This window comes from Leuciscus leuciscus (genome assembly GCF_965113295.1).
Source record: "Leuciscus leuciscus genome assembly, chromosome: 2".
NCBI classification, from domain to species: Eukaryota; Metazoa; Chordata; class Actinopteri; order Cypriniformes; family Leuciscidae; genus Leuciscus; species Leuciscus leuciscus.
In genome coordinates this window covers 47712109-47736636 of record NC_138726.1, presented here as the reverse complement: position 1 = coordinate 47736636, position 24528 = coordinate 47712109, and the positions used below count along the sequence as shown (strand labels likewise).

At 38.5% G+C, this 24528-nt stretch overlaps 1 protein-coding gene across 2 annotated transcripts in view; it reads left to right on the top strand.

Annotated features, from left to right (window-relative positions):
- efl1 (elongation factor like GTPase 1) overlaps positions 1-24528 on the top strand; it is a 98358-nt gene that overhangs the window by 59154 nt on the left and 14676 nt on the right. For both annotated transcript variants that reach the window (XM_082154219.1, XM_082154218.1), the window contains exons 16-18: positions 11553-11684; positions 15012-15159; positions 23227-24185. In XM_082154219.1, coding sequence (XP_082010345.1) covers positions 11553-11684; positions 15012-15159; positions 23227-24185 — 1239 coding nt within the window. The remainder of the gene's footprint in view (positions 1-11552; positions 11685-15011; positions 15160-23226; positions 24186-24528) is intronic.

Below are 24528 nucleotides of genomic sequence, written 5' to 3'. Positions count from 1 at the left end.
AAAAAAGTTAAAACTAACCCTGTTCTTCCCTATGCCAAAGTATCATGGCATTACCATCTCTGTACCATGGTACTGTTATAGTACCGTGAGGGTAAACTTGTGGTAGTGTTATATTTTATGGGTTTGCAACTGGTTTACAGTATTCATGGGTTTCATCCGGTCCCTTTCCACAGGTGTATAAAAGCAAGCACCTAGATTATGAATGCAGACTGCATTGTGCTTGATTAATACACCTGTGGAAAGGGACCGGATGAAATCCATGAATATGATTGCTTTTTGGGGTAAATGGACTGTTTAAGATTATAATAATTAGGGATGCACTGATATAAAAAATTTGGTCGATACCAATGACTGATAATTATATATTTGTAAGCCGATAACCGATATATTGGCCGATAAATCTAAATTCAAAGATTTTATAATTTTGAGAGCCTGATTACAAAAAGAAAAGTCTCACCATATCCCAAACACAATTATAATGATGTTTTTATTATTATTGTCTTTGGCCTATATGACTGATTTTGCGCTGCACATGTTGTATTTAACTTTTTGAAGTGATTCCAATCATATTTCAAGCAATTCAAAACCATCATGGCGAACAGTGTGCATCTGAAGTGTCTCAGCTGAAGGAAATAATCCATTATTTATCGGCTTTAATATATTGACCAAATTTTCTTATCAGGTCGATAACGATAACATTGAAAATAAACATATATCGGCCGATGCCGATATGGTGACCGATATATCGTGCATCCCTATGAATAATTTTAACTAACTGTACACTATATACATAGTTATTCGTTATATTCGTTATATTACACAGTTATGTATATACATAGTAATGTATATTTTGCCCGGCTGTAGTTCAGAGCTAACGCTGCTGTGTGAGCGGAAACAGTTGGTCTGGGACGATTTGCGTTTCACCTTATAGCTGTCCTCAGAGGACTCTCCTTCTATGCTTGCCAAGAGAGACTGCACACACTTTTGTTTGTTTTGCTTGGCTAAATAATTATCTCCCACAGTAAGGTGCAGTACCGCTGGAAGCAGTGGAGATAAAAACACTATGGAAGTATACTGGGAAACGGAAATATGATTGTTAATGTCAAGTTCTATGTCTAAACATGTCTTTGGAAAGACGCATTGCACTTAGCATAATTTAAGATGCATACAAATGGAGTTTCCAAGTTTATGGTGTAGTGTTATGCCATGCTGTCTGGAAGGATTAAAAATATTTTTTTCATATGAATAAATATTGCAATGTTATTGTATTTGGTCTTAGCAGACTAGATCTGCTATGCTGCTGCTGCTGCTACAGAACAAGCATGGACTTGCTACTGCTAACAGATACACAGACACCATGCTGTAAGCATGTAAGATATGCTGCTGCTGCATAAATAGACATACATAAATCCCACAGCAGATCTAGGCAGGTGGAGCTGGGGAGGTGGAGGGTTTCAGAGGAACTGCAGGACTAGCCTACAGCAAACACTGAACCAGACTATTTAAATGTTGAGCAAGCAACCTAATTGGCTGGAGAATCAGCAGAGGCCAATCAGCTTGTGTCATGCGGTAATGAAGTTCTTGCAGATTACATGTAAAGGACCAATCAGCCTGCGCCCTCTAGAGTTTGTATATGGCCAAAATATTGTTCAGAAATGTACCTTTTGTATTTTACATAAGACTCATACAAGTTTGAAATAAATTTTTGGTGAACTATCCCTTAAATGAATGTTTCCAGCTGTTTGTTGAATGAACATGGAGAAAACAGAAATGAAAAAGGGCTGAATTGATGTCCTAATTGCCACTTACTGCTTAATTCGTGACAGAACCTTTTATAATATCAGGCTGGAAAAGGAAAAGATAATAAATACCTCATTAATATCAAATTAATACCGCAAAAGGGTGTCAAAGACACTGAATATGTTTAGTCAACATTTTTCAAGCTATCCATCAGTGCCCAAATACCCCAGTGATTAAAGCAGCCCAGTTCTGACAGTCTGGACCAGGACTTAAAAAGAGACTCATTATATAACCAATCCAGTTTTGTAGCCAATATCTGTCTATTCTTTGTGGAAATCTCTCGTCTCTTACTTCTGAACATGGGCCGCACTTGGCACTGAATACAAAGCTTTGTGTCTATGCTTGCGCAATGTTATTAAGCGCAATGTTAATCACTACCAACTCTCACTGATGACATCAACCTGCATTCTAATTCTAACAGTATCCATCTCATACGCAGAAAAAAAAGGGAGTGTTTGAGGGGAAGACCTGTTATTCACACAAAGCTGTCAGAGTCAAGCAGCGCTCAGCTCTCACAAGACAAACTCAAAGATTTGTGGCCAGAAATCAATTACTTTAGCTAGAGTGAGAGAGGAAGGTGGCAAAATTTGAGCCCTGATATTGAGGAGATGTGTGCCTGACAGATGTTTTGTGTGTTTGTTCTCCCATGAATAAAGCAGTATATGCAACTACACACTTTCAATTAGTCTTAAAGTTCTGAAACGTGTCAAATTATGACACATTTCACAATTTAACCTTTAAACAGTTACAATTTGACTTTGAATTGTGATTGTTTACTGCAGCTATCTGTCTTCTAACCTTGCAAATCTCACATAAATTTCACTCACTATGTTCTAAATGATAAACACTAGTGTTCAAATGTTTGGGGTTGGTAAGTCTTGTTTTAAATAAGTCTCTTACACCCACCAAGATTGTATTCATTTGATAAATAACACTGTACATATTTTGAAATATTATTACAAATGAAACAGCTGTTTTCTATTTGAACGTATTTTTACATGTAATTTATGTGATGCAAAGCTGAATTTTCAGCATCATCACTCCAGTCTTCAGTGTCACATGATCCTTCTTATCATCAATGTTGGAAATAGTTGTGCTGCTTAATATATTTGTTGAAACTGATTTTTTGAATCTTTTGTAACATTATAAATGTCTTTACCGTCACTTTTGATCAACTCAATGCATCCATGCTGAATAAAATTATTAATCTCTTAAAAAAAAATCATACTCACCCCAAACTTTTAAATGGTAGTGCACGTTATGTTTAAAAACCCTAGCAACAGCATAGCAACCCACAGCATCCTAGCATTGTGGCTGTGCTTTTTAATTTTCCTTATTATTCATGTCTTATTTACAAGTGAAACTCGAAAAATTTGAATATCGTGCAAAAGTTCATTTCATTCAGTAATTCAACTTAAAAGGTGAAACTAATATATTATATAGACTCATTACACGCAAAGTGAGATATTTCAAGCCTTTATTTGTTATTATTTTGATGATTATGGCTTAAAGCTTATGAAAACCCCAAATTCAAGTATAATCATGCATATGTACTCAGTGCTTGGTTTGGGGCCCTTTTGCCTTTTGCAGTGGCATGGATGCTATCAGCCTGTGGCACTACTGAGGTGTTGTGGAAGACCAGGATGCTTCAATAGCGGCCTTCAGCTCTTCTGCATTGTTCTATCTCATGTCTCTCATCTTTCTCTGGGCAATGAGAATCTATGGGGTTAAGGTCAGGCGAGTTTGCTGGCCAATCAAGCACAGTAATCCCATGGTCATTGAACCAGGTTTTGGTTCTTTTGGCAGTGTGGGCAGATACCAAGTCCTGCTGGAAAAGGAATTCATCATCTCCATAAAGCTTGTCTGCTGAAGGAAACATGAAGTGCTCTAAAATGTCCTGGTTGACGGCTGCGTTGACTCTGGACTTAATAAAGCACAGTGGACCAACACCAGCAGATGACATGGCTCCCCAAACCAACACAGACTGTGGAAACTTCACTCTGGACTTCAAGCATGTTGGATTGTGTGCCTCTCCATTCTTCCTCCAGACTCTGGGACCTTGGTTTCCAAATGAGAATGAAAATTTGCTCTCATCAGAAAAGAGGTCCACCGTGCTTTATTAAGTCCAGAGTCAACACAGCCGTCTACCAGGACATTTTCAGAGCACTTCATGCTTCCTTCAGCAGACAAGCTTTATGGAGATGCTGACTTCATTTTCCAGCAGGACTTGGTATCTGCCCACACTGCCAAAAGAGCCAAAACCTGGTTTGGTTGGTATATATATAATATAATATATTAGTTTCACCTTTTAAGTTGAATTACAGAAATAAATGAACTTTTGCACGATATTCACATTTTTCGAGTTTCACCTGTACATTACAGTTATAAAGGACACAAAATAGAGCAGCATCACAGTGTCTAGGCACTATTTTACCATTATTTTCTTTCTTCAATGATTTAAAGACGATGTAACTTTCTTATTAGCATGTCATGAAATTAATTTTACTTAGCTTTACATTGAGTTAAAATGTATGTGTGCTATTAAACATGATGGAACATGCAAGACTAAAGTCTGTTGAAAACATTAGCCGTGATTATTATTCAGGCTTTTCTCGGCTTTGAAGAGTCTCGGAGAACCACAGCTGAGAGCCGCCACAGCTGCCAAAGGCACCGCTAGCGAAAAAAAATAAAAAAAAATATTTTTATATAACTTGCGCCCGGGCCAACTGTATTTGTGGTTGGAGGAAATTTCTCCTCGCTTGAGTCATTGAGATCACTTGCTCTCGGTTGTTTGCCCCTTTGTGCTCTTTGATCCGCCTTTTCTTGCCTTCGCTCTATCTGTCCCTCCTCTATTCTCTCCAAGCACTCAGACGGATGTAAAGCTCTCTTCCCTGACCCGCACTAACACCGCAATCAGGACCAGATCCAAACACAGTCTCCGTAGGCCTCGCTGCCCGGCCGTAGTTCAGAGCTAACGCTGCTGTGTGAGCGGAAACCGTCGTTCTGGGGCGATTTGTGTTTCACCTTTGACCTCTAGTTGTTCTCAGTGGACTCTCTTTCTACCCTTGCCAAGAGAGACTGCACACACTTTTGTTTGTTTGCTTGGCTTAGTTTCGACTAAATAATTGTCTCCCACAGTACAGTACAGTAGCGCTGGAAGCAGTGGAGTTAAAAACACGAAGTGTACTGGGAAACGGATGAAGATCTGATCGTTAACATCAAGTTGTATGTCTAAACATGTCTTCGGAAAGATGCAATGCACTTAGAATCATTTAAAATACATAAAATACATACACTTTATGGTGTAGTGTTGTGCCATGCTGTCTGGAGAGATTAAAAATAGCCAGTTGATTTAACAGAAGTGTTTGTCATCGGCCTTTCGCAGCTTGTGCAGTTTGAGTGATTCATGCACACAAAACCTTTACACTTCTATTAAACTACACAATTCCATATTTATATTAAGACAGACATTTTGGATTTGCCTTTATCAGTTGACTAAAATAAAATAAAAAATAGTTATACTATTATTATACTGTATATTATTTATTGTTTGTTTATATATGTATTCTGTATGTATGTTTTATCAGCCTAATGTAGTTTAACCTTTTATTTTATCTATCCTGTTGAAAAGGCCAATAAGAATTCTTGAATTCCAGAATTCTGAAACATCCAAAGTAGTTTTATTTTTTTCTCTCAGTCTGAAGTACTTTGCAACAAATCCCTCTTGATTTCCACCATCGTTTCTGCCAGGATGTAATTGTTCTTAATTTCCAAAACCCTTCAGCTCAGATTTAGCTTCCATTTTTTCAAGAGTGTCTATTTCTTCCATGTGTGGCCCAGATTCCTGCAGCGGGGTCTGTTCTCCTACTGTATGCAAGCGAAATGTTCCTCTTCCCAGGTAATTTCAGCAGCCCTCTCTGTTTTTCTGTGCTTTTGTTGAGGAATGCCTCTGAGACGCAGTCACCTTTGAGTAATTACCTTCTCATGTTTCATGTTGAAAGAGCTTCTCTGTTTTACAGTTATAAAGAGCAGAGTGAACGGTGTCCTCAGTTCTTATCAAGAGGACGGCTGTTTCAGAGCCGGGGCGTTTCGGATTTTTCCCTTCATGTAGAAGTTAACCTCTTGCAAGATGAGCACTGTCTTGAGATCGATCTATTCTCCTGCTCCCTGTCGTCTTCTACAATTTTCTTCAATTAGTTCAGCTGGAACCACGTAACTCACTGACTGTGCTGTGTGTTCTGGTCTTTATTAAGACATTTATGATTAAAGTTCGAAAATGTCTATTTAAAAAAGTCATTATATTTCAAAGTATAGACATATCAAAGAATAGTTTCAATTTCGATTAAATCTGACATTTTGAGAAATGTTTGTATAAAATCATGTCATTGGGATATTTGCATATCATAATATCTATCTATATGTCTGTCTATCGTTCTATCTATCATTCTACCATCGTTCTATCTGATCTACCATCGTTCTATCTATCTGCCATTCTATTGTTCTATCTGTTATATTGTTCTCTTTATCATTCTATCTATTGTTCTATCATTCTACCATTGTTCAATCTGTATCATTCTATCTATCTGTCTGTCTATCTGTCTGTCTGTCTGTCTATCGTTCTTTTATTCGCTCCTTCTGTCATTTTATTGTTCTATCATTCTACCATTGTTCAATCTGTCTCATTCTTTCTATCTATCTATCTATCTATCTATCTATCTATCTATCTATCTATCTATCTATCTATCTATCTATCTATCTATCTATCGTTCGTTTATTCGCTCCTTCCGTCATTTTATTGTTCTATCATTCTATCTGTTGTTTTATTATTCTATCATTCTCTCTTATCACTATCATCTGTTGTTCACTCTGTCGTTCTAATGTTTGTTGTTGTTCTTCCATCTGTTTTGTTTCTTTTCGACTGTAAAACAACGGGCCAGGCCTGTTTTGTTATTTTGTGGACCAATCAATTAGTGCAAAAAAAATTAAGGCAAGAGAAGAGTTTGCACGTATTTGCACATACTGTACACACCACACACTGTATGCATATCCTGACGAAGCATACTTACGAAATGTACTTTATACTGAAAGATTTACGTTTGAAATTGGCTTCTTAAAACGACACTGATATTTTCTTCAGAAAAATGCAAGTTTTAGATATTTATTTTTTATGTTTTTATGTGCTCATTTTCTTCGTTTTTCACCCTGAAAATCTGCAGCTTTTTGGTGTGGAAATCAGAAGCATGTGTGAGGTGAAAAGTTTAGAGCAGGATGGATTTATGTAGCAATCATTAAAACACCATCTGATGCCGATGAGCGAAGGATTTGCTTGTTTTTAGAGAGCCTGAATTTGTCCCGAGTCGCTGATCTGAGATCCGTTGTGCTGCAGGCTGTATGACGGGTTAGACGGGGACGAGCTGGCCCTGGATCAGTGCTTCGGGAGGAGGGGTTGAGGGGGTCAACACGAACAGGAAATCATCAGCGCTGTGGATAAATATGGCAGTGTGCCTCGGGCCCGTATAAAGAGTCACACACACAAAGAGCTCTTGTGTCTAGACTGACCGCTGCATGTGGCTTGACTTTCAGTGATGAACGAGTGACTCGCAGGTTAAAAGACTGTTGGTCGAGGAGGGGTAGAATAACTTATTTTCAAATTATTCAGCCTCCTCTCTTCCTGCTGTCATTACCTTGGCTTAGGAAGGTTTGTTTTAACTACAATTCTAGTAGTTGTATTTCTAAATGTTTGAATTATTTTAGTATTATTAAAATAATATTTTAGTATTTATATATTATAGTATAAATTATATTGTAGTATTCATATTGTAGCATTTATTCATATTTTGAATGAGCTTTTATTTATTTTATTTTATTTTTTTATTTAAATTTAAGTTTGAGTAATTTTGTCTTTTTTATTATTGTTTTTTAAATATTTCTATTTAGCTTTCTTTTTATTTTATTTGTATTTATTTTTAATTTTAGTGCGTAAACTAGAACTTATTTTATTTGTCAGTTGCCTAAGTTTTGTTTAATCTTTTCTAAGCATTTTATCTAATATTTATTTTATTTCAGCCTCATTTCAATTATCCAAAAAATGTGTTCTATTTTTATTTTTACATAACAATAACAACACTGATTCTAGCATACTACTCTTACCATTTCTTCTCTTACCATATTTTCTATTGCAGAAATAATATATACAATTCTAAATTCAGCCAAAGACTGTTTTTAAACAGATAGTTCTGCCCCTAAACTTACACCATTGGTTGAACCAGTGTGGTTTTGGTTGTTTGCTTAGACAAACACAACAACATTTGTTGACACTGTAGTGCCACATTCTTTTTGGAGAATCGTCCTAGAAATGGCTCACTTATATATATCCACATTAAGATAGTTTGCTATTCCAATGTGATGATCCAGTATTTTCCTATATACTAGCTTAATGTGGATTGACAACTATATTGTAAGTGATCCGTCCAAAAGACAATTCTGCCAAAAAGTGTGATAAAAACTGTGGCACTATCAACACATTGTTCTGTTTGTTTGAGCATCACAACAAAAAATGACATTGCAACATTGGTTCAACCAATGGAATACATGTGCGGTCATCTGTTTGTTCTGACCAATGGTAGATGGGGAGTGTTTAGAGAAGTTGTTTAAAAACATCATTGACTCAATTCGCAATAGCATATATTTGAAAAAGTTACACACTTCACCTTTTTCACCATATTGGAAGAAAGTTATGTATAATTCAGAAAGGGATGGACTAAACCCTGACAGTTTGATCTTGTATCACCCAGAAATGGTTGACTTTGTGAGTACAACTTGATAATTGTACATTAGTTAGCTTATTGTACTGCTACTTATCAAATACATTAATAAATGGGAATACAATTTTGATTTGAGTTTGAAATGATTTATATGAGAAGAAAGAGACCAAATGGGAAAATTAAAAAAATGGGAATTAGCAAAGATACTGTATGTAGGAAATCGAGTGCTTGCTTGGTACAGTCAAATATACAGTTTGACATTCATAATACAGAATTCTTAATATTCAACCGTAGAATGTCACAATTGTCCAATCAGAATGAAGGATTCCTGTTTTTCCAGGAGTTGATTGGATACTGTGTTCTAAACTAGTTCCAAACTAGTCTGTGTGTTCTAAACTAAAGAGACGGTCTCATTTTCCCACACCTCGAGGCATCTGCGCAACATCCTTCCCTGAAAAACGTGTGCCATGACCCAGACATATGCAAACGCTTACAGAAGGAATCATACGATTCCTCCGATGAGCAATTTATCAACTGTACATCTCGCTTTGCATTACAACCCTTCCATTTTAAATGAATGTAGCAGCTTTAATGTTTTGCACATTTGACATTGTATACATGGTTTATTTTTCTAACCATGTATAGAAATAGTTAATTAGTTCTATAGTTTATTTTTCTATAGGTGGTGCTATAATAAACCTTTGTGAGTCGATCCATGATGTCATGCTCTGAATGCACAGATACTGATCTCGTGGGAGAGATCGACCTAGCGAGTCAACACCGCCAGGACCCTCAGACTTAAGACTTCATATGGCCTGCGCTGTGATTACCGTTAAGCCATTTTTATTACCGTCTTTACACCCTCCAGGTGTTTGCTCATGAACACGATTGCGAGTCTGTCTGGAATTGGCCCTTAATAAGCCCAGCCTGTGACAGAAGCTCTTGACTCATGGCTGGTTCATTGACTGAACAAACTAACCTCTCGAGTCGGGGGCTCTGCTCTCCTGATGGAAACACTCTTGGACCTGATGTAATTCCACTGAATGGGATTCGAGGGGCAAGTGAAATGTTCTTCCTGCTGAGCCACTGAAATGCTTCATTCAGTTGTCCCTATCAGTCAGTTTTTATATGAATGCATCTCCTCCAGGTTACTGCCCACCAATCAGTCCCAAAAACTGTTCAATTTTTTACCACTCTCATCCTCTCTCAAAATGTATATCATTTGCATTTTATTTTATTTTAAACACCTAATGTTGCTTTCTATTTTTAACTTTTTCAATCTTGACCTGTGGTTTTTAATTTAGCTGGAATGATTTTGGCCCTGTTTTTTTTTTTTTTTTTTTTTTTTTTTTATTTCTTTATTAAGGACCATGTACAATTTCCAACATAAATGTTACCATTTGATGCATTGTACCAGAGTTAGCCATAGGCTAATTTACATCTGCAGTCCATATGTAATATGCATATGCATATATGCAATCCAGGTTTTTGGTATTAATATATTAAGGTATCCGGTATTAAGATGCGTTTTGGTCGATCGGATCACAAGTAGACGAGGCAGACACATTCCTGTTTACACCTGCTGTTTTAATCCGTCTCTTTTGTCCACTTTTGACTACTTCTGTCCTGAATTCTTCTAAAAAAAAGGTCTGTGGGCGGGTAAAACTATACACGTTTTTTCAGATCTTTCAATCTAATTGATGAAATAAGCTCACGCAATTTACATAGGAACGTGCCCGGAAACGATGGAAAAATACACGGAGAGCATCAGCTTTCCTTTCTGCTCTGATTTTTTTCTCGAATTTTTTTTTATTAATTATATGTTATCATTAATTATAGTCATTCAGCATTACAGTATCATTTAAAGCATCATAATAAATGTCACATTTACCTGTGCCTTCAATATATCAGGGCTCAATTTTTTCTATTGGCCCAGTCAGACCGGTTCAGATTTTTCCTTGCCCTGTCAAAATGCACAAAAAGTTATTCATTGTTTTTGACCCACGTAAACATGTAAACAGGGCTTTAAAATGTTCAGGTTGGATATATACAGAAATTGAATATATTTATCAAACACTTCACAGTCACGGCATAAATTTATGCAGATTAAAAATAGATTAATCCTTCTAGCTACAAAAGTTGTTCAGTCAAGAGCAGTGAGTGATTCTCTCTGTCTTTTGTTCTTTGGTTAACATTAATAACAGACATCACAGCATCAGGTTTAATAGGCTGATGTCACTTTAAGACCTGCTGTGCATGACGCTGATCTGACACACATTCTATTTTCTCACAACTCTATACATTCTTACTTACGTACATACTTACTAGACTTAATTTAACTCAGTTAACTGTGCTTGCAATGATACTTGACAAAATGAGCATTTTGGTATAATTTTGTGGGAGAATTATCACGTACGTTAATTTTGACAGCACTATAAAAAAAAATTTTTTTATATTATTAATATTTTTTATATTCCACAATAAATATAATTACATTGCAGCATGTTAAATTTGTGTATATTTAAAGTTTTAACATACTGATATGTTGTTGAAATTTGTTTTGGTTTATTAAAGATGAGTTTGAACCCAGGCCCACACGAGAAAAGCAAAAATCACTGGACTACTTGTTTTGTTTATCTTCTAGTAGCTTCTTGTGCCTAAGTACACTTTTGTTAGGGATAGGCCAGATGCCATATCACCACTAGAATTTAGGGTTCTTCTATCACAGCACTATTGCAAAAGTTCTTGAAAGTATGTTTCTTTTTCCATCACAACGTGCACAAACACATGCTTCCACTCTTACTCACACAACCTCCCACCTAAACGGGCACACACAGGGGCCTTTGTTATGTCAGGAAGCCGTTGTATAAATAATAATGTTTCATATTTTTTTGAACAACTCTTTTTATGATGTTTAAAATCCTGTGTAAAACAGTTTGACTGGTCTTTTGAATGCAGCTTAGTTTAATGTTGTTTGTATCTCTGCAGGTATTGGTGGCATGGAGGAATTCATTCTCAAGTCGGCCACCATCTCCACATCTCCTGCCTGCCCACCCTTCACGCCAATCAACTTTGAAGCTACGCCCATCGTCAGAGTAGCGATCGAGCCCAAACATCCAAGTACGTGTTGATGAGCAAAAGCAGCCACATACAAACACAGAACTCATTAAGCTTGAGTACTATTTTGCATTGTGGTGCAGCAGGTAGGCTAAAGCATTGCAGAAAACTATCAGATACATAAAGAAAAAACAACTGATAAGCAAAGAAGAGTGCATTGACTCATCGCAATGACTCAACCGTATAAATTAACAAGCAGTTATTTTTTTCTCTGCCCTGGGGCATATTCTGAATGTAATAGAAACTTTTTTGTAGGGCATATATTTAGTAAGCTTAGTTTCTTTTTTCAAGTCTGTGAAATGATTAAGTTACAGAATGTGTGTGTGTATAATTTTTTATTGTGATTATTCGCACCCTTTTGGGCTAATAATCTCAGTAGATCACACATTTATTGTGAAATTAAGCATACGCCATTTATCTTCTTTAACACGTTTATTTTGTCATCATTTGTCAACACTTAGTTTCTTTCTTCAAGTGTGTGAGATGATTAAGTTACATAACGTAGTGAGCTGTGTATATGTATCTGTGTATATATTGTAGCTGGAGGAGCAAAAGACAGACAGTGGTTAACATACATTTATTAACATAAATAAACATAAAATGTTCAAAAATGGGGGAATTAAAAAAACAAAAGGGGGATCTGGTGTCCTCGTCATGCCAGGGAATCGTGAAGGATGGGTAGTGATCAGACTTTGGACTTTCTTCGGTCTGAGGCGCGAGGGGTGGTGGCTTCGCCATAGCGGCTTGTCCTCTTTAGGCCGCGACAACTGAGGGGAATAGTGGCCCGGCATCCTTGCCTGTCAGCAGCGTCACGCATGATTCTCCGTCCCGGACCGCGGGTCCGGCGACTCACGTCTTCGGCGGCGCGGGAATCCCTCCGCACTCTCTTCCTGGACCCACGAGGACACCAGCGTGCATGCACGGGGAAGAGAACGATCTCTCGAGGCGAGGCGCGCTCAGTATTTAACAGCGGTGGTGATGAGGCTTCATATTCTTCAGGTGTGCCTCATCACACGCCGCCAATTTTCCTCTTCAGCGCCCCTCCTCTCCAATCACACCCACTCCAGTAGGGAACCTGGAGATGCCAAACAAACCCTAAACCAACCACCTTGACCTGACTGCAATATATAGGCTACCTACTACAGTACATGGATCCATTCAGAATTACTAAACACAGCAACATACACATGACAAGTCAAAACATTATCCTGAATGCGAGTGGAAACAACGTGAATGTACTAAATTGTGTCTAAATAATCTAATCTGTGTGTCGAGACCGCACATAGACTATTTGCTTGCGCATCAATATAACGGACTTTGCTGTACAACTCCTGTACGTCACTGCAATCGTCTTTACCTTACAATCCTCATCCATCAAAACTTTCCTAGTCAGACGCTGGTTTGCTTTATCCAGCTGAGAAACATAGTTTGAGTATCATCTGGCCATACAGTGGTAAGATGTTTTGACGTTCCGTTCAGTCTGTATTTCACACAACGTGAGGGCTCGTGCTCTTCAAAAACAATCACAGAATATGACAGAGCTCATGTTTTTAATAAACACACACTGAAATTAATAATTCATGGAAAACCTAACGTGAGTCGCTATTCTCTGATGTAATCAGCCTGGTTTTCTTTACATTCGCAAGTTCTCTTGCTTCAGTAACTTATCTGCGGTATTTCCCTAAACTTATTTTAACGCATTAAGGATTTTGAGTTAATCACATTATGCATTGCATTGAATTTTATCTTTTATTTTGTTCTACTGTTTGAACTCAATATTTTGGTGAATACTGCCTACAATGGCAGCTCACAATGACTTACCATAAAATAAGATGCATAAGCATACAGATTAAATTGTCATCTCTAATGGGTCTCTAAGGTGCAAATATCCCTCAAAAAGGTGCTTTAATGGTGACTTCTCCAGGTTCACTCAGAGGTTATTCTCATTAGCTGTGTCAATGATTGCATGGAAACCCCGGCCATCTCAAAGCATCACACTCGCTCGCTCATGTGGGACGCATTAGTCACAAGCACAGCTGTAATGAGGAAGTTAAATGTTTCCCAGTTTAGCACACCAAAGAACTGTCTGATCTTGATCACACACACACACACACAAACACAATATCTCATTGTGAGGGAGATCACTGTCCCAGAGGGCTGTTTCAGAGTTTAGTTTCATAACCGTAACTTCAGCTGCCCTCAGGTCAGGAGAAGCCATCGCATCTTTATTAAAAAGCTCTCATAGTCATAGTGTTACTGCTGTCAGTACAATATGTTCTAAATGAATTTGCTTTGATGTCAAACAGCACTTTTATTTGAAGAGAGAATGAGAGGCTGCTTTAAAAGGATCATATCATACATGTTTTATTATTTTGCCCCACCCCCCGAGGTCTGCTTCTAATGTTAGTGAAGATTTGAACCCAAAACAGTTTTTATGCCCCTTTGACACCCTTAGAGTTTGACTGGACATATGTTGCTGCTTTATATTTTAAAATACTCTGTTTGTGAAATAAAAAAAAAAAGAGTTGTGCACCAACATGGGCTGAGGGTTTGCTTTCGGGTCAATATAGTTTACGTGCATCCTTCAACAGCCTCTTGTCAAGTCAAGTCTCCTTTATTTATACAATAATAATAATAATTCATTACATTATATAGCGCTTTTCTGGGTACTCAAAGTGCTTTACATATGGAAGGGGGGAATCTCCTCAAACACCACCAATGTGTAACATCCACTTGGATGATGCAACGGCACCCATATTGCGCCAGAACGCCCACCACACACCAGCTTATTGGTGGCGAGGAGACAGAGTGATGAAGCCAATCAGTATATATGGGGATGATTAGGAGGCCATGAGGGCAAATTTAGGAAGGGTTCCTGGGTTAAACCCCTACTCTTTTTCCAAAAGACATCCTGGGATTTTTAATGACCACAGAGAGTCAGGACCTCGGTTTAACGTCTCATCCGAAGGACGGTGCTCTTTGACATTATAGTGTGCCCATCACTGTACTAGGGCGTTAGGACCCACACAGACCACAGGGTGAGCACCATATAGCGCTTTATACAATACAGATTTCAAAGCAGCTCGTAATGAATTAATTCCTATTGAAACAAAAGGTGTGCAAGTAAACATAGCCATTGATAACAGGAAAATTATACATGCAAAAAGAGTTCATTTCGGCTGTCCAGCAGCTCTAAAAAGAATTATGTCAAAAAAGAAATGCTCACACAAGTGTGTGTGTGTGTGTGTGTGTGTGTGTGTGTGTGTGTGTGTGTGTGTGTGTGTGTGTGTGTGTGTGCGTGCGTGTGCGTGCATGTGTGTATGTTTGCAGGTGAGATGCCGAAGCTGGTGCGGGGTATGAGACTGCTGAACCAGGCCGACCCTTGTGCCGAAGTGTTGATTCAGGAGACTGGAGAGCATGTTCTGGTCACTGCAGGGGAAGTGCACCTACAACGCTGTCTGGATGACTTGAGAGAGAGGTGAAGAACCACACACATACTGTATATACACATAATTTACACAATAACATATACAGTACTTAGGCCCATTAGTATTTTTACCAAAAAATAATGGTTTTAAGCCAGCTATTTATACCATATATTTATTTTATGTCAGTAGGAAATATCAGTTTACATTTCCAAACATTCTTTTTGCCATTAATTTGTTAATTTATTTAATTTAATTAAAATTAATTTATGCATACAAAAATCTCACTGGATTATTACAATTAATGGCAAAACGAATGTTTGGAAATATAAACTGATGTTTCCTACTGACACATTACAGCAAAAGATAAATAACTGGCTTAAAACCTTTTTCTTTTTGGTGAAAATAAAACGTGCCTAGACATTTGCACATTACTGTATATGCATACATATATACACACCACCATTCAGTTTGGGGTCAGTAAGATATATATATATTATTATTATTTTTTTATTTTTTTTAAACTAATACTTTAATTCAGTAAGGTTGCATTAAATTGATTAAATGTCACAGTAAAGACATTTAAAATGTTACAAAAGATTTCCATTTAGTAGTATAGTATTGGTGAGCCAGAATGTTCACAGACAGGAGATTTATATGATGCAGGCAGCGGCTCTATCAGCTGCTTTTCTCCTTCGCTGAACGCGTGAGGAACTGTGATGTCAGCAACAGATTTACATACTAAAAGTTGATTGTACAGCTACTCTCACATGAAACCCATGTAGAGCTTAAAAAAACATTGTTTTGTTTTTTCAACAAACCTTATTATAGATGTGTCGTCAGATTTGAGATCAACCGTGGTGCAAGTGCATGCTGAACCAAGGGTTGAGAGCTGTTACACCCCTAGTTTTTACTGTATTTTTGACCAAATAGCCTTGGTGATCTTAAGAGACTTCTTTCAAAAACATTCAGAAAGATGTGTTTGCCATCATACTGGATCATACTGGATGCCAACCCTTTAACAGGAAATAATGCAGCTTGGTTGAATTGTATTGGGAAAAAATATTATTTGGTTAATAATATAATTTTTTTTACACCTGCATGGCAAGGTCATTTCATAAGCATAGAATGTCATTGCATTATGATGAAAGATTATGAAAACAAACACTTTCATTAGAATTACGGGCACTGGTGAAACATTTGCAACACAATTAATTTGTCAGTTTTGATTTCATGTTTGATTTGCATATTTTACTATGTGATATGTCATCACATTATCAGATCCTTGCATTTTGTTGGACCCGAACACTTTCGGTTTCTTTCCTCTCCCCGTTCTCAATCATCTCATACTATTTCTCTCACTATATGTCTCTGTAATCTATCATTTTCTCTTTCTCTCACAATCTCTGTTTCACTGCGGTGGTTGCAGATCAATATCTCTTGATGTCGGTCTTTGAGCATTGAGCCTCCTGTACTATTGCAGAGCTTAGACTAATTCACACCTCTGTGGCTTCTTCTCAACACAGACTGACTTGACAAATTATTCATGGCACATACAAGGCACAGTTTTTGCCTTGGGGGGTGGGGTATGTTAAAGTTGGATTTGACACATACCCTTATAATTACAATTTTGAAGATGTTTTCTCCAATGTTAATAAGACACCAGGGTACATTTGGCTTGCCCTTTGGTTTTGCATTGTATAAACAGCATATCCGCATAAATTAGCAGCACCATCTGCTAAATATTGGTTGGAGCTAAATCCATCACATCTGCCCTCGCATATCAGTAGCTGTACCTTTCCTTCAGTATTGTCTAACTCCGTAATCTAGGTCAGACTGTGGGTCTTACATTTTTTTGCAAGCCACATAATAATGAATTTGGTTTGTCAATTGAGTATTTGGAATTGTGTGGAATTGTATCTGGTTATGTCTAGTGTAGGTATTTACGTTTACTTAGGTCAGTTTTATGAAGAAATGTGAAATATGCAAGTCACATATAAAAAGGTTTTATGTGTAGTGAAAATGTGTATTGAGCTACATAAAAGTTACATATATTCTTGGTCATAAATGTCGCAATACGTCTACTAAATGTTATTCAAATGGGGAGATTGCATATGAGAAAATGTGCTATACATTACATCTTCCTGAGAAAGTGGACATACAGCAAAATATTTGAGCTGTCAGGGTAAAACATTCAGTTTAGAAATGAGATCAGGACAGTTGAATTTTTCATACTCCATTGGGTTCACATCTGGATATCAACTGGACCAAAAATAATTTCATGAATTCATTACCAGTATTCATTTGAAGAAGGAAAGAAAATCAGTGTGTTTGTTTTGATGCGCAATGCAAACTGTCACCTAAAATGCAAATTAAACAAGTTATTCTTTGATAACTCCTGGCACTGTTTATGCAACTGCTTGGTGCATTTTAAATGTAAATTATGTGACTAGTAATTGTTAAGCTCTTCTGTTTTGCTTGAAAATAAAATTGGCCACAATATATGGAGCCCCACCAGAATGGCTTTTGTTGTGATTTCTATGTTCCGCTACGGTACAGTGTTGGCCTAGTGTCATGGTTTGTTATATTTTTGTTGTTCCAGAAACTGTCCTTCATCTCATTGATAGTACTACAAAATCAGTTTGAGTTAAGACCTGTGAGAGATATAGCGTAGAGACGGGGGGCAAATCAAGTGAGAAATTGTCACATTAACACAAAGGAGCAGGAAGCCAGAGAGGGATATGTCATGTTTTGTGGATGTAGATTAAATTTGACGATCCTGACTTGGCTCTGCTAGAGCAGTGATTGGCTTGTGAAATCGCACCAGCGTTCCATCGCTAAAAATGTTGTAATGGTGTAAGGAGACACAAATGAGCTCTTATCCACTCCCCATCTGGTGCTCTGCCTCGAGCTGCGGGCCTGTAAATTAACACAAGTCTCTCGCAGTGTTATTTTGTCCTGTTTTCAGGCGTTGTGAAAGGAAGACTCATCAATTTGTTTTTTACATTTTCGCCAAAGCATTTTCAGCTCAAGCGCGGTTACTGGCTGTTGATGGGGCTAGAGATCCCTCAGGTGTAATTTGGCTGGGCTGTAATAGAGTCCGTCTTGTCAAGGTTTGGAAAAGCTCCGGCTAAAGCACGAGATAAAAACATACTTAAACTCCCCATTGATTGAGATATGTTCCTGTTTATATTCACCTTGTTTTCTGTGCCTGCTTTCTTTCAGTCTTTCTTTACTCTGCTCGTCCCACCTGCTCTCCCATTCTTTTCTTTATTCTACTTTAATAGAAGGTCATATAAAAGCCATGTTTAATAGGCCTGTTTAGGATTCTAAAAAGCCTGCAAGGTTTGCAAGCTTTTCAAAGACTGTTTAAATGATATAAATGAGTATTTGCTGAATGCTGATGGTAGATGAGAAAGGGACTTAGGTATTCTTTTTCACACACCATTTATTTTCTTTGTTTGTCGATAATCAAAAAAAAAAAAAAAAAAGATATATCCTTCCACCACTACAGATAGGTAGTGCACTGCATTTCACATCGATTTTAAAGGGGTCATATAATGGTACATGCACTTTTACAAGTTGATTGTACTGAAGTGTGTGTTCGCAGTGCCTGTACACAACCATCATATAATGATAAAAATCCATCCAGTGTTTTTTGTTTTTTTAAACTCCTTATATTTTCCCGTCTCAAATCGAGCCGTCTGATCGTGTGACGTCACACGGTCGGACGCCCCTCCCACGATTGTTAATTGACAGCAGCGTTTCAACACAGACCCGCCCTGAGCGAGCTGTCATCATAGTCCGCATTGTTGATATGCTGGAGCACTGTCTATGAGCAGAATGGCGTCTAAGCGATTGTGATGTTCTGTTCTTGGGTGTAATAACGAACACAGCAGTCATTTTGATGTTCCTAAATCCGAACCGCTGAAGACGCAGTGGCTGAGTTTTGTTTTCGAAGGGAATATTCCCCACGATCAACGTCAATGCTTTCATTTCTCACCAGACTGCTTTATAAACGAGGGTCAGTATAAAGCTGGTTTTGCTAAGAAACATTCCTGCCGTGACCTCATGTCAGTGCTTCAGCCCTGACAGTTGTACCTAACACTGCATAGATAACGTTACGCATCACTGACAAGCCTACATTTACCGAAAAAAAGTTTTTCATGACCATTAGCTGTAACATCAATCTGTCAATGAACTAACGTATACATCAGTAAACGCATAGCGTTCGTATCTCACTACTCTACCCTGCCAGTACACACAAAGATAGATCAAAGTGACATTAACGTTAACCAACCATTCAGAAATGTCCTGTTCGAGCCTTAATTGTCTAACTTCTTCGGGGCCGTCATCTTGTTCCGGGTCCGACTCCGGTTCAAATTGATACGGTTGCACAGATGTTTCCTCAGAGACTCCCGCTGCCATTCTTCCTCCAAAATATACCCTCAACTGTTGTCAAGGCAACACTCCACGTGTGTTGTGTCGGTCAAAACGGTCCACAGAACAGAGGGGTGAACAAAGCTCATTATCATTTAAAGACACATGCACTTAAATGGCGTGCTGAAAACAGAGCTGTTTTTGACCAGGTAAAATGAGTGTTTTCTTACAATACTAATGAGAATTTTTAATTAAAGTATATTACAAACTTTTCATTTAGACCCTAAAGAATCATATTAACTTGTACAAAAATGGCATTATATGTCCCCTTTAAGATCAGCTGTTGTAGAGGGGACGAGGTTCACTGTTTTGACAGCACCGGTATGTTAGATCCCGTTTACACTTGGTAGTAAGATGCATTTTGGTCGATCGGATCACAAGTAAACGACGCTAAATATAGGTGTAAACAGGGTCTAAAATGTTTTGAGTGTACAATTTCAACCACTTCCAGAAGGATTCGAAAACGCATTAGATCGAATTGCTTTCATAGTGTAGACGCTCTTGTGGTCGAATGTGTTCGAACAGCCACTAAAGACCGTCTACTCTCGGCCTACTGACCTAACACGTAAACATTATGGGAAGCGCGCTAGCCAGACGGGATTTAAACTTTGACGGCTGGAAACCCAAGTGTGGTTTGAAGATGAAAAACGTACCAAGCACAATGTTCTCTCACCATTCCTGATTTCTAACACGCACTCACAGCGTTCGGTGTGTTCTTGTGGCTATCAGAGCAGAAACGAAAGCCGCTGCTCTCCGTTTGTTTTGTTTTTTGCTTAAATTGCGTGAGCTTATTTCGTCCATTAGATCGAAAGTTCTGAAAATACTCATACATTTAACCGCCCATAGACCCTCCCCTCAAAGAAATCAGGACAGAAGTGGTTGAAAGTGGACAAAAGAGATTAAAACACAAGATGTAGACAGGTATGTGTCTGCCTCGTCTGTTTGTGATCCGATCGACCAAAACACATCTTAATACTTGGTGTAAACAGGGCCTAAGTTGCAACACTGCAGGTGAAGTCCTGCGATTAGTGCTCCTGACCTCTCAACACATCTGCCTCCTCCTACCTCACTAACTCTATCATTTCTGCAACTGGAGGAGAAACCATGACATTTTGCTGATGGTTTAGTTTTGTAGTAAATGGGCTGCTATTCAGTCACTAGCTCTTCCCCCTCAGGTCAGAAAGAAACAGCAGTATGAGAGGAAAGACAGGGGTGAGGACCCATCAGACCCTGAGCTGTAGGTTTGGAGTCTATGGGGGTCAACCATGAGGTCAGGAGAGTCTGAGGTCAGGCCGCCTGCAGCGTTTACTCCACAGTCTGAGTGGCGTTTAAAAATATCCTGTCAGACCTCTGTGTCAAAGCAGTTCAGCGATAGCTTGTCCAGACCTCTGGCGCAGCGCCTGTCCTCAGGCCATTTAGAACGAGGTCATGCCATGCCCTTAGTCACGGGATGATGACATCACATCCTCAGCAGAAAATGGGTCAACTGCCAGAACACAGAAGAAAATGAGACTTTGGCGTTAGCCCACTGATGTTAATTATTGATTTAGTTAAAAGAAACGTATTGCTTGAGTTTGTTTTGCCTATAATTAGTGATTTTGCCATTGAAAAGCTTGTTAATTATGCCGTTTGTATCAATTTAATAAAATGCAATTGAATATGTGCATCTAAATAGAAACTAGAGGATAAACAGTGGGCCACTAATTGTTGACTCACTTAGTGTCAGCAAATGTATCTAATCAATTAAAAGCCACATAAAATTGATTGACTGGCTAGTTGACTGTTTGAACCAGATACTGTGACAGAACAGCAGACTATTGTTGAAAAACAATGAATTTGAACGTTATGATGATTTATGGTGAGCCAATTATGGTAAATGGTAAAACATCTAGTTTTTCATTATATTATAAACATTATATATGTTTTAGTTTTTTTGGATGTCCTAAAAATTGTATTCTTATACTGCAAAACTGACACACTACTGTTCAAAGATTTTATGTTGATTTTTTTTTATGCTTTTGAAAGAAGTCTGTAATGCCTACCCAGGCTGCATTTATTTGATTAAAAAATACACTATTGTAAAATAAGCTGTTTTCTATTTAAATATATCTCAAAATGTGAATTAGTCGTGATGCAAAGCTGAATTTTCAGCATCATTACTCCAGTCTTCAGTGTATGATCCTTCCGAAATCATTCTAATATGCTGCTTTGCTGCTCACGAAACATATATTATATATCATATAATATGATATATTTTTTCAGGATTATATGAAGAATAGAATGTTCAAAAGAACAGCATGTTTTTATTGTCATTTTTGATCATTTGTACTTTATCTGTCGATTATACTACTCGTCTCACTCTTCTTGGCAACAGTTTTTCTTATTTACTTCCCATCAAATATTTCAGAATATTAAACTAATTCTGTAAGTAGTTTGAGAGGAAGCTACTTGGTAAGTGTTTACCCACAATACTGATTGTTTTAGTTTAAAAGTGTTTTTTTTTTATATAATAATGGCCGTTTTAATTGTCAATGATAACAGGAACACATTTCTGGTTTGGAAGCCCTACTGATGGGACTGAGGGAGTGCATTAGCCAGTACAGGTTGAGAAACACTTGAGTCAGGAAATAACAATAAATAATGAGGTTGATGAAGCATCCAGTGAGAGGTGATGGTAACTGTGTGAAACGTATCGCACCTGGAGCTGTCGGTGTTGAGACAGCAGCGCCTGCAGATGCCCAGTCACGGCTCTCTGGAGGTTTCTGGTAAACATTTTCCACTGGATTATCTGCTTCCCAAACCGTTCTGTGGCTATCTGGATCTAACTGGATTACTGAATGTCTCAGCGAAGACAGCAATCATGTCAACCGTCTGCTCCACTTAACAAAGCCTAGTGACCCACGAGACCCAAGTGTCCAGCTGTCTCCATTAACCAGTGACCCGGAGTGTGTTGGTTCCTCATTAGATTTAAGCCATTATCATATATCAAAACAAGTAGTATGTTTATCTACATATAAGCACAAAACAAATTGAGTTACCCTGGATTGTGACTCTCTGGCTGAATATGCGTATGAAATACTTAGGAGTACGCTCGCATCTTCCGGCAGAATGTTTATGTCTGTTTCCTCATGCAGACAGAAGGAGATTAATGTGTATTTTAATAATTTCTGCATGAATGGCCTATTGTAAATTAGATTTTACTGTGCAATAACGACGTGCTGGAGAATCAGTGTTTGGCTCTTACCGTTGGCTGAACGCCAGTCTTGAGTGTCGGCAATAATTTTCCTTCATGTCCTCCCAGTTAGTTTGAAAAATAAGCCTTTTTGTTCCTCTCCGGGTAGTTACTGTATTTCATGCGCTCTGGAGTTGTGCTCTGCACAATGAAAATAAAGTTGAATCTAATCTAATCTATTGCAATGATGTAATGTTTTTTAGGGTTGTCACAATACCAAAATGCAAGTAGTCAATACCAATACCTGTGATATTGGGATTTTCATACTAGATAGCTGCAAGTCCATTTAAATTGCATTCTCACAGCAAGGCCCAATGCACAAATGTAATATTTGTTTCTTTGTTTTTGTTTTCAAAACTACCTGTTGTTTGGTTTGTTTCTTGACCCTGCGTGTTTTGTGTTTTATTCTGGTTATTATTGATATTTATAATTTTTCTTGTTTCTCTAGGTTTGCTAAAATTGAAATCAGTGCTTCCGAACCAATTATTCCATTCCGCGAGACGGTGATCCGGCCTCCCAAAGTGGACATGGTGAACGAGGACTTGGGGAAGCAGCAGAAAGTCGCTGTGATTCACCAGGTAAAGGACGACCAAACAAAGTATCACGAAGGGGTCCAGGTGGATTCCACCGGTCTGGTCACGCTCACCACCTCAAACAAGATGGCCACGGTCAGGGTGCGGGCTATCGCTCTTCCTGAGGAAGTCACCCGCCTTCTGGAGGACAATGTGGAGCTCATCCGCACAATAGAGCAGTTCAGCCTGTTCGCCTGGGAGGGCAAGACTCTGGAAATCAACCAGAAAATTCTGGAGAACATCCAGGACTTCAAGGTGAAATTGGAGAGCACCCTGCAAGGCCACAAATGGAGGGGTGCCGTGGAGCATATCTGGGCATTTGGTCCACGCCGTTGTGGGCCAAATATTCTCCTCAACAGAATCGAGGGATACCGGAGACCCTCAGTGTGGCAGTGTCTGGAACGAGAGAAGGAAATTGAAAAGGCTGAGACCACCGCATTTAGAGACTTTGACAACAGCATTGTTAGTGGCTTCCAGTTGGCCACACTCTCTGGTCCCATGTGTGAAGAACCTTTGATGGGGGTTTGCTTCTCTGTAGAGTCCTGGGACATGAAGATTTCCACACCTCTTACTCAGCAAGACTCAATAGATGAGGAGTCCCACATGCGGAGCCAAATAGGTGAATATTCTGACGTTCATGTCTCATCCACAAGCTCTAACCGAAGCAGGAGCAGAGCGGAGACTGCTGGTGGTTCACTGGACTGTTATGGGCCGTTCTCAGGACAGCTCATCGCTGCCATGAAAGAGACCTGCAGATACGCTTTCCAAGCTAAACCTCAGCGGCTGATGGCTGCAATGTACACCTGCGAAATCATGGCCACTGCTGAGGTCCTGGGTAAGCGTTTATTACGTTTTTGTTGTGTGTTTTTGTTACTGAGAGGAAAGCGCCCAGCACATATTTACATATTCTAATCTAAACGTCGCCCTTAGCAGCATGGGCGACATCGGGGTGTTTGTTAACAGTATATATCTGCAAAGGTTTTCCCAAGGTTTTTTTTTCTTCTTCTTTTTTACTTCTAAGCGAAGAAACAAAAAAAAGAATTTCGCCTTGAGTATATTGGGACCTTGAATCATGTTCAGTCTCTCGTACGTTACGTGTGCACGAGTGCGAACCAAGCACGCCGCACAAGTCCTGAAAAGTGAAGCCAAAACGTTTCACCATAAACCCCGCCCTCCCA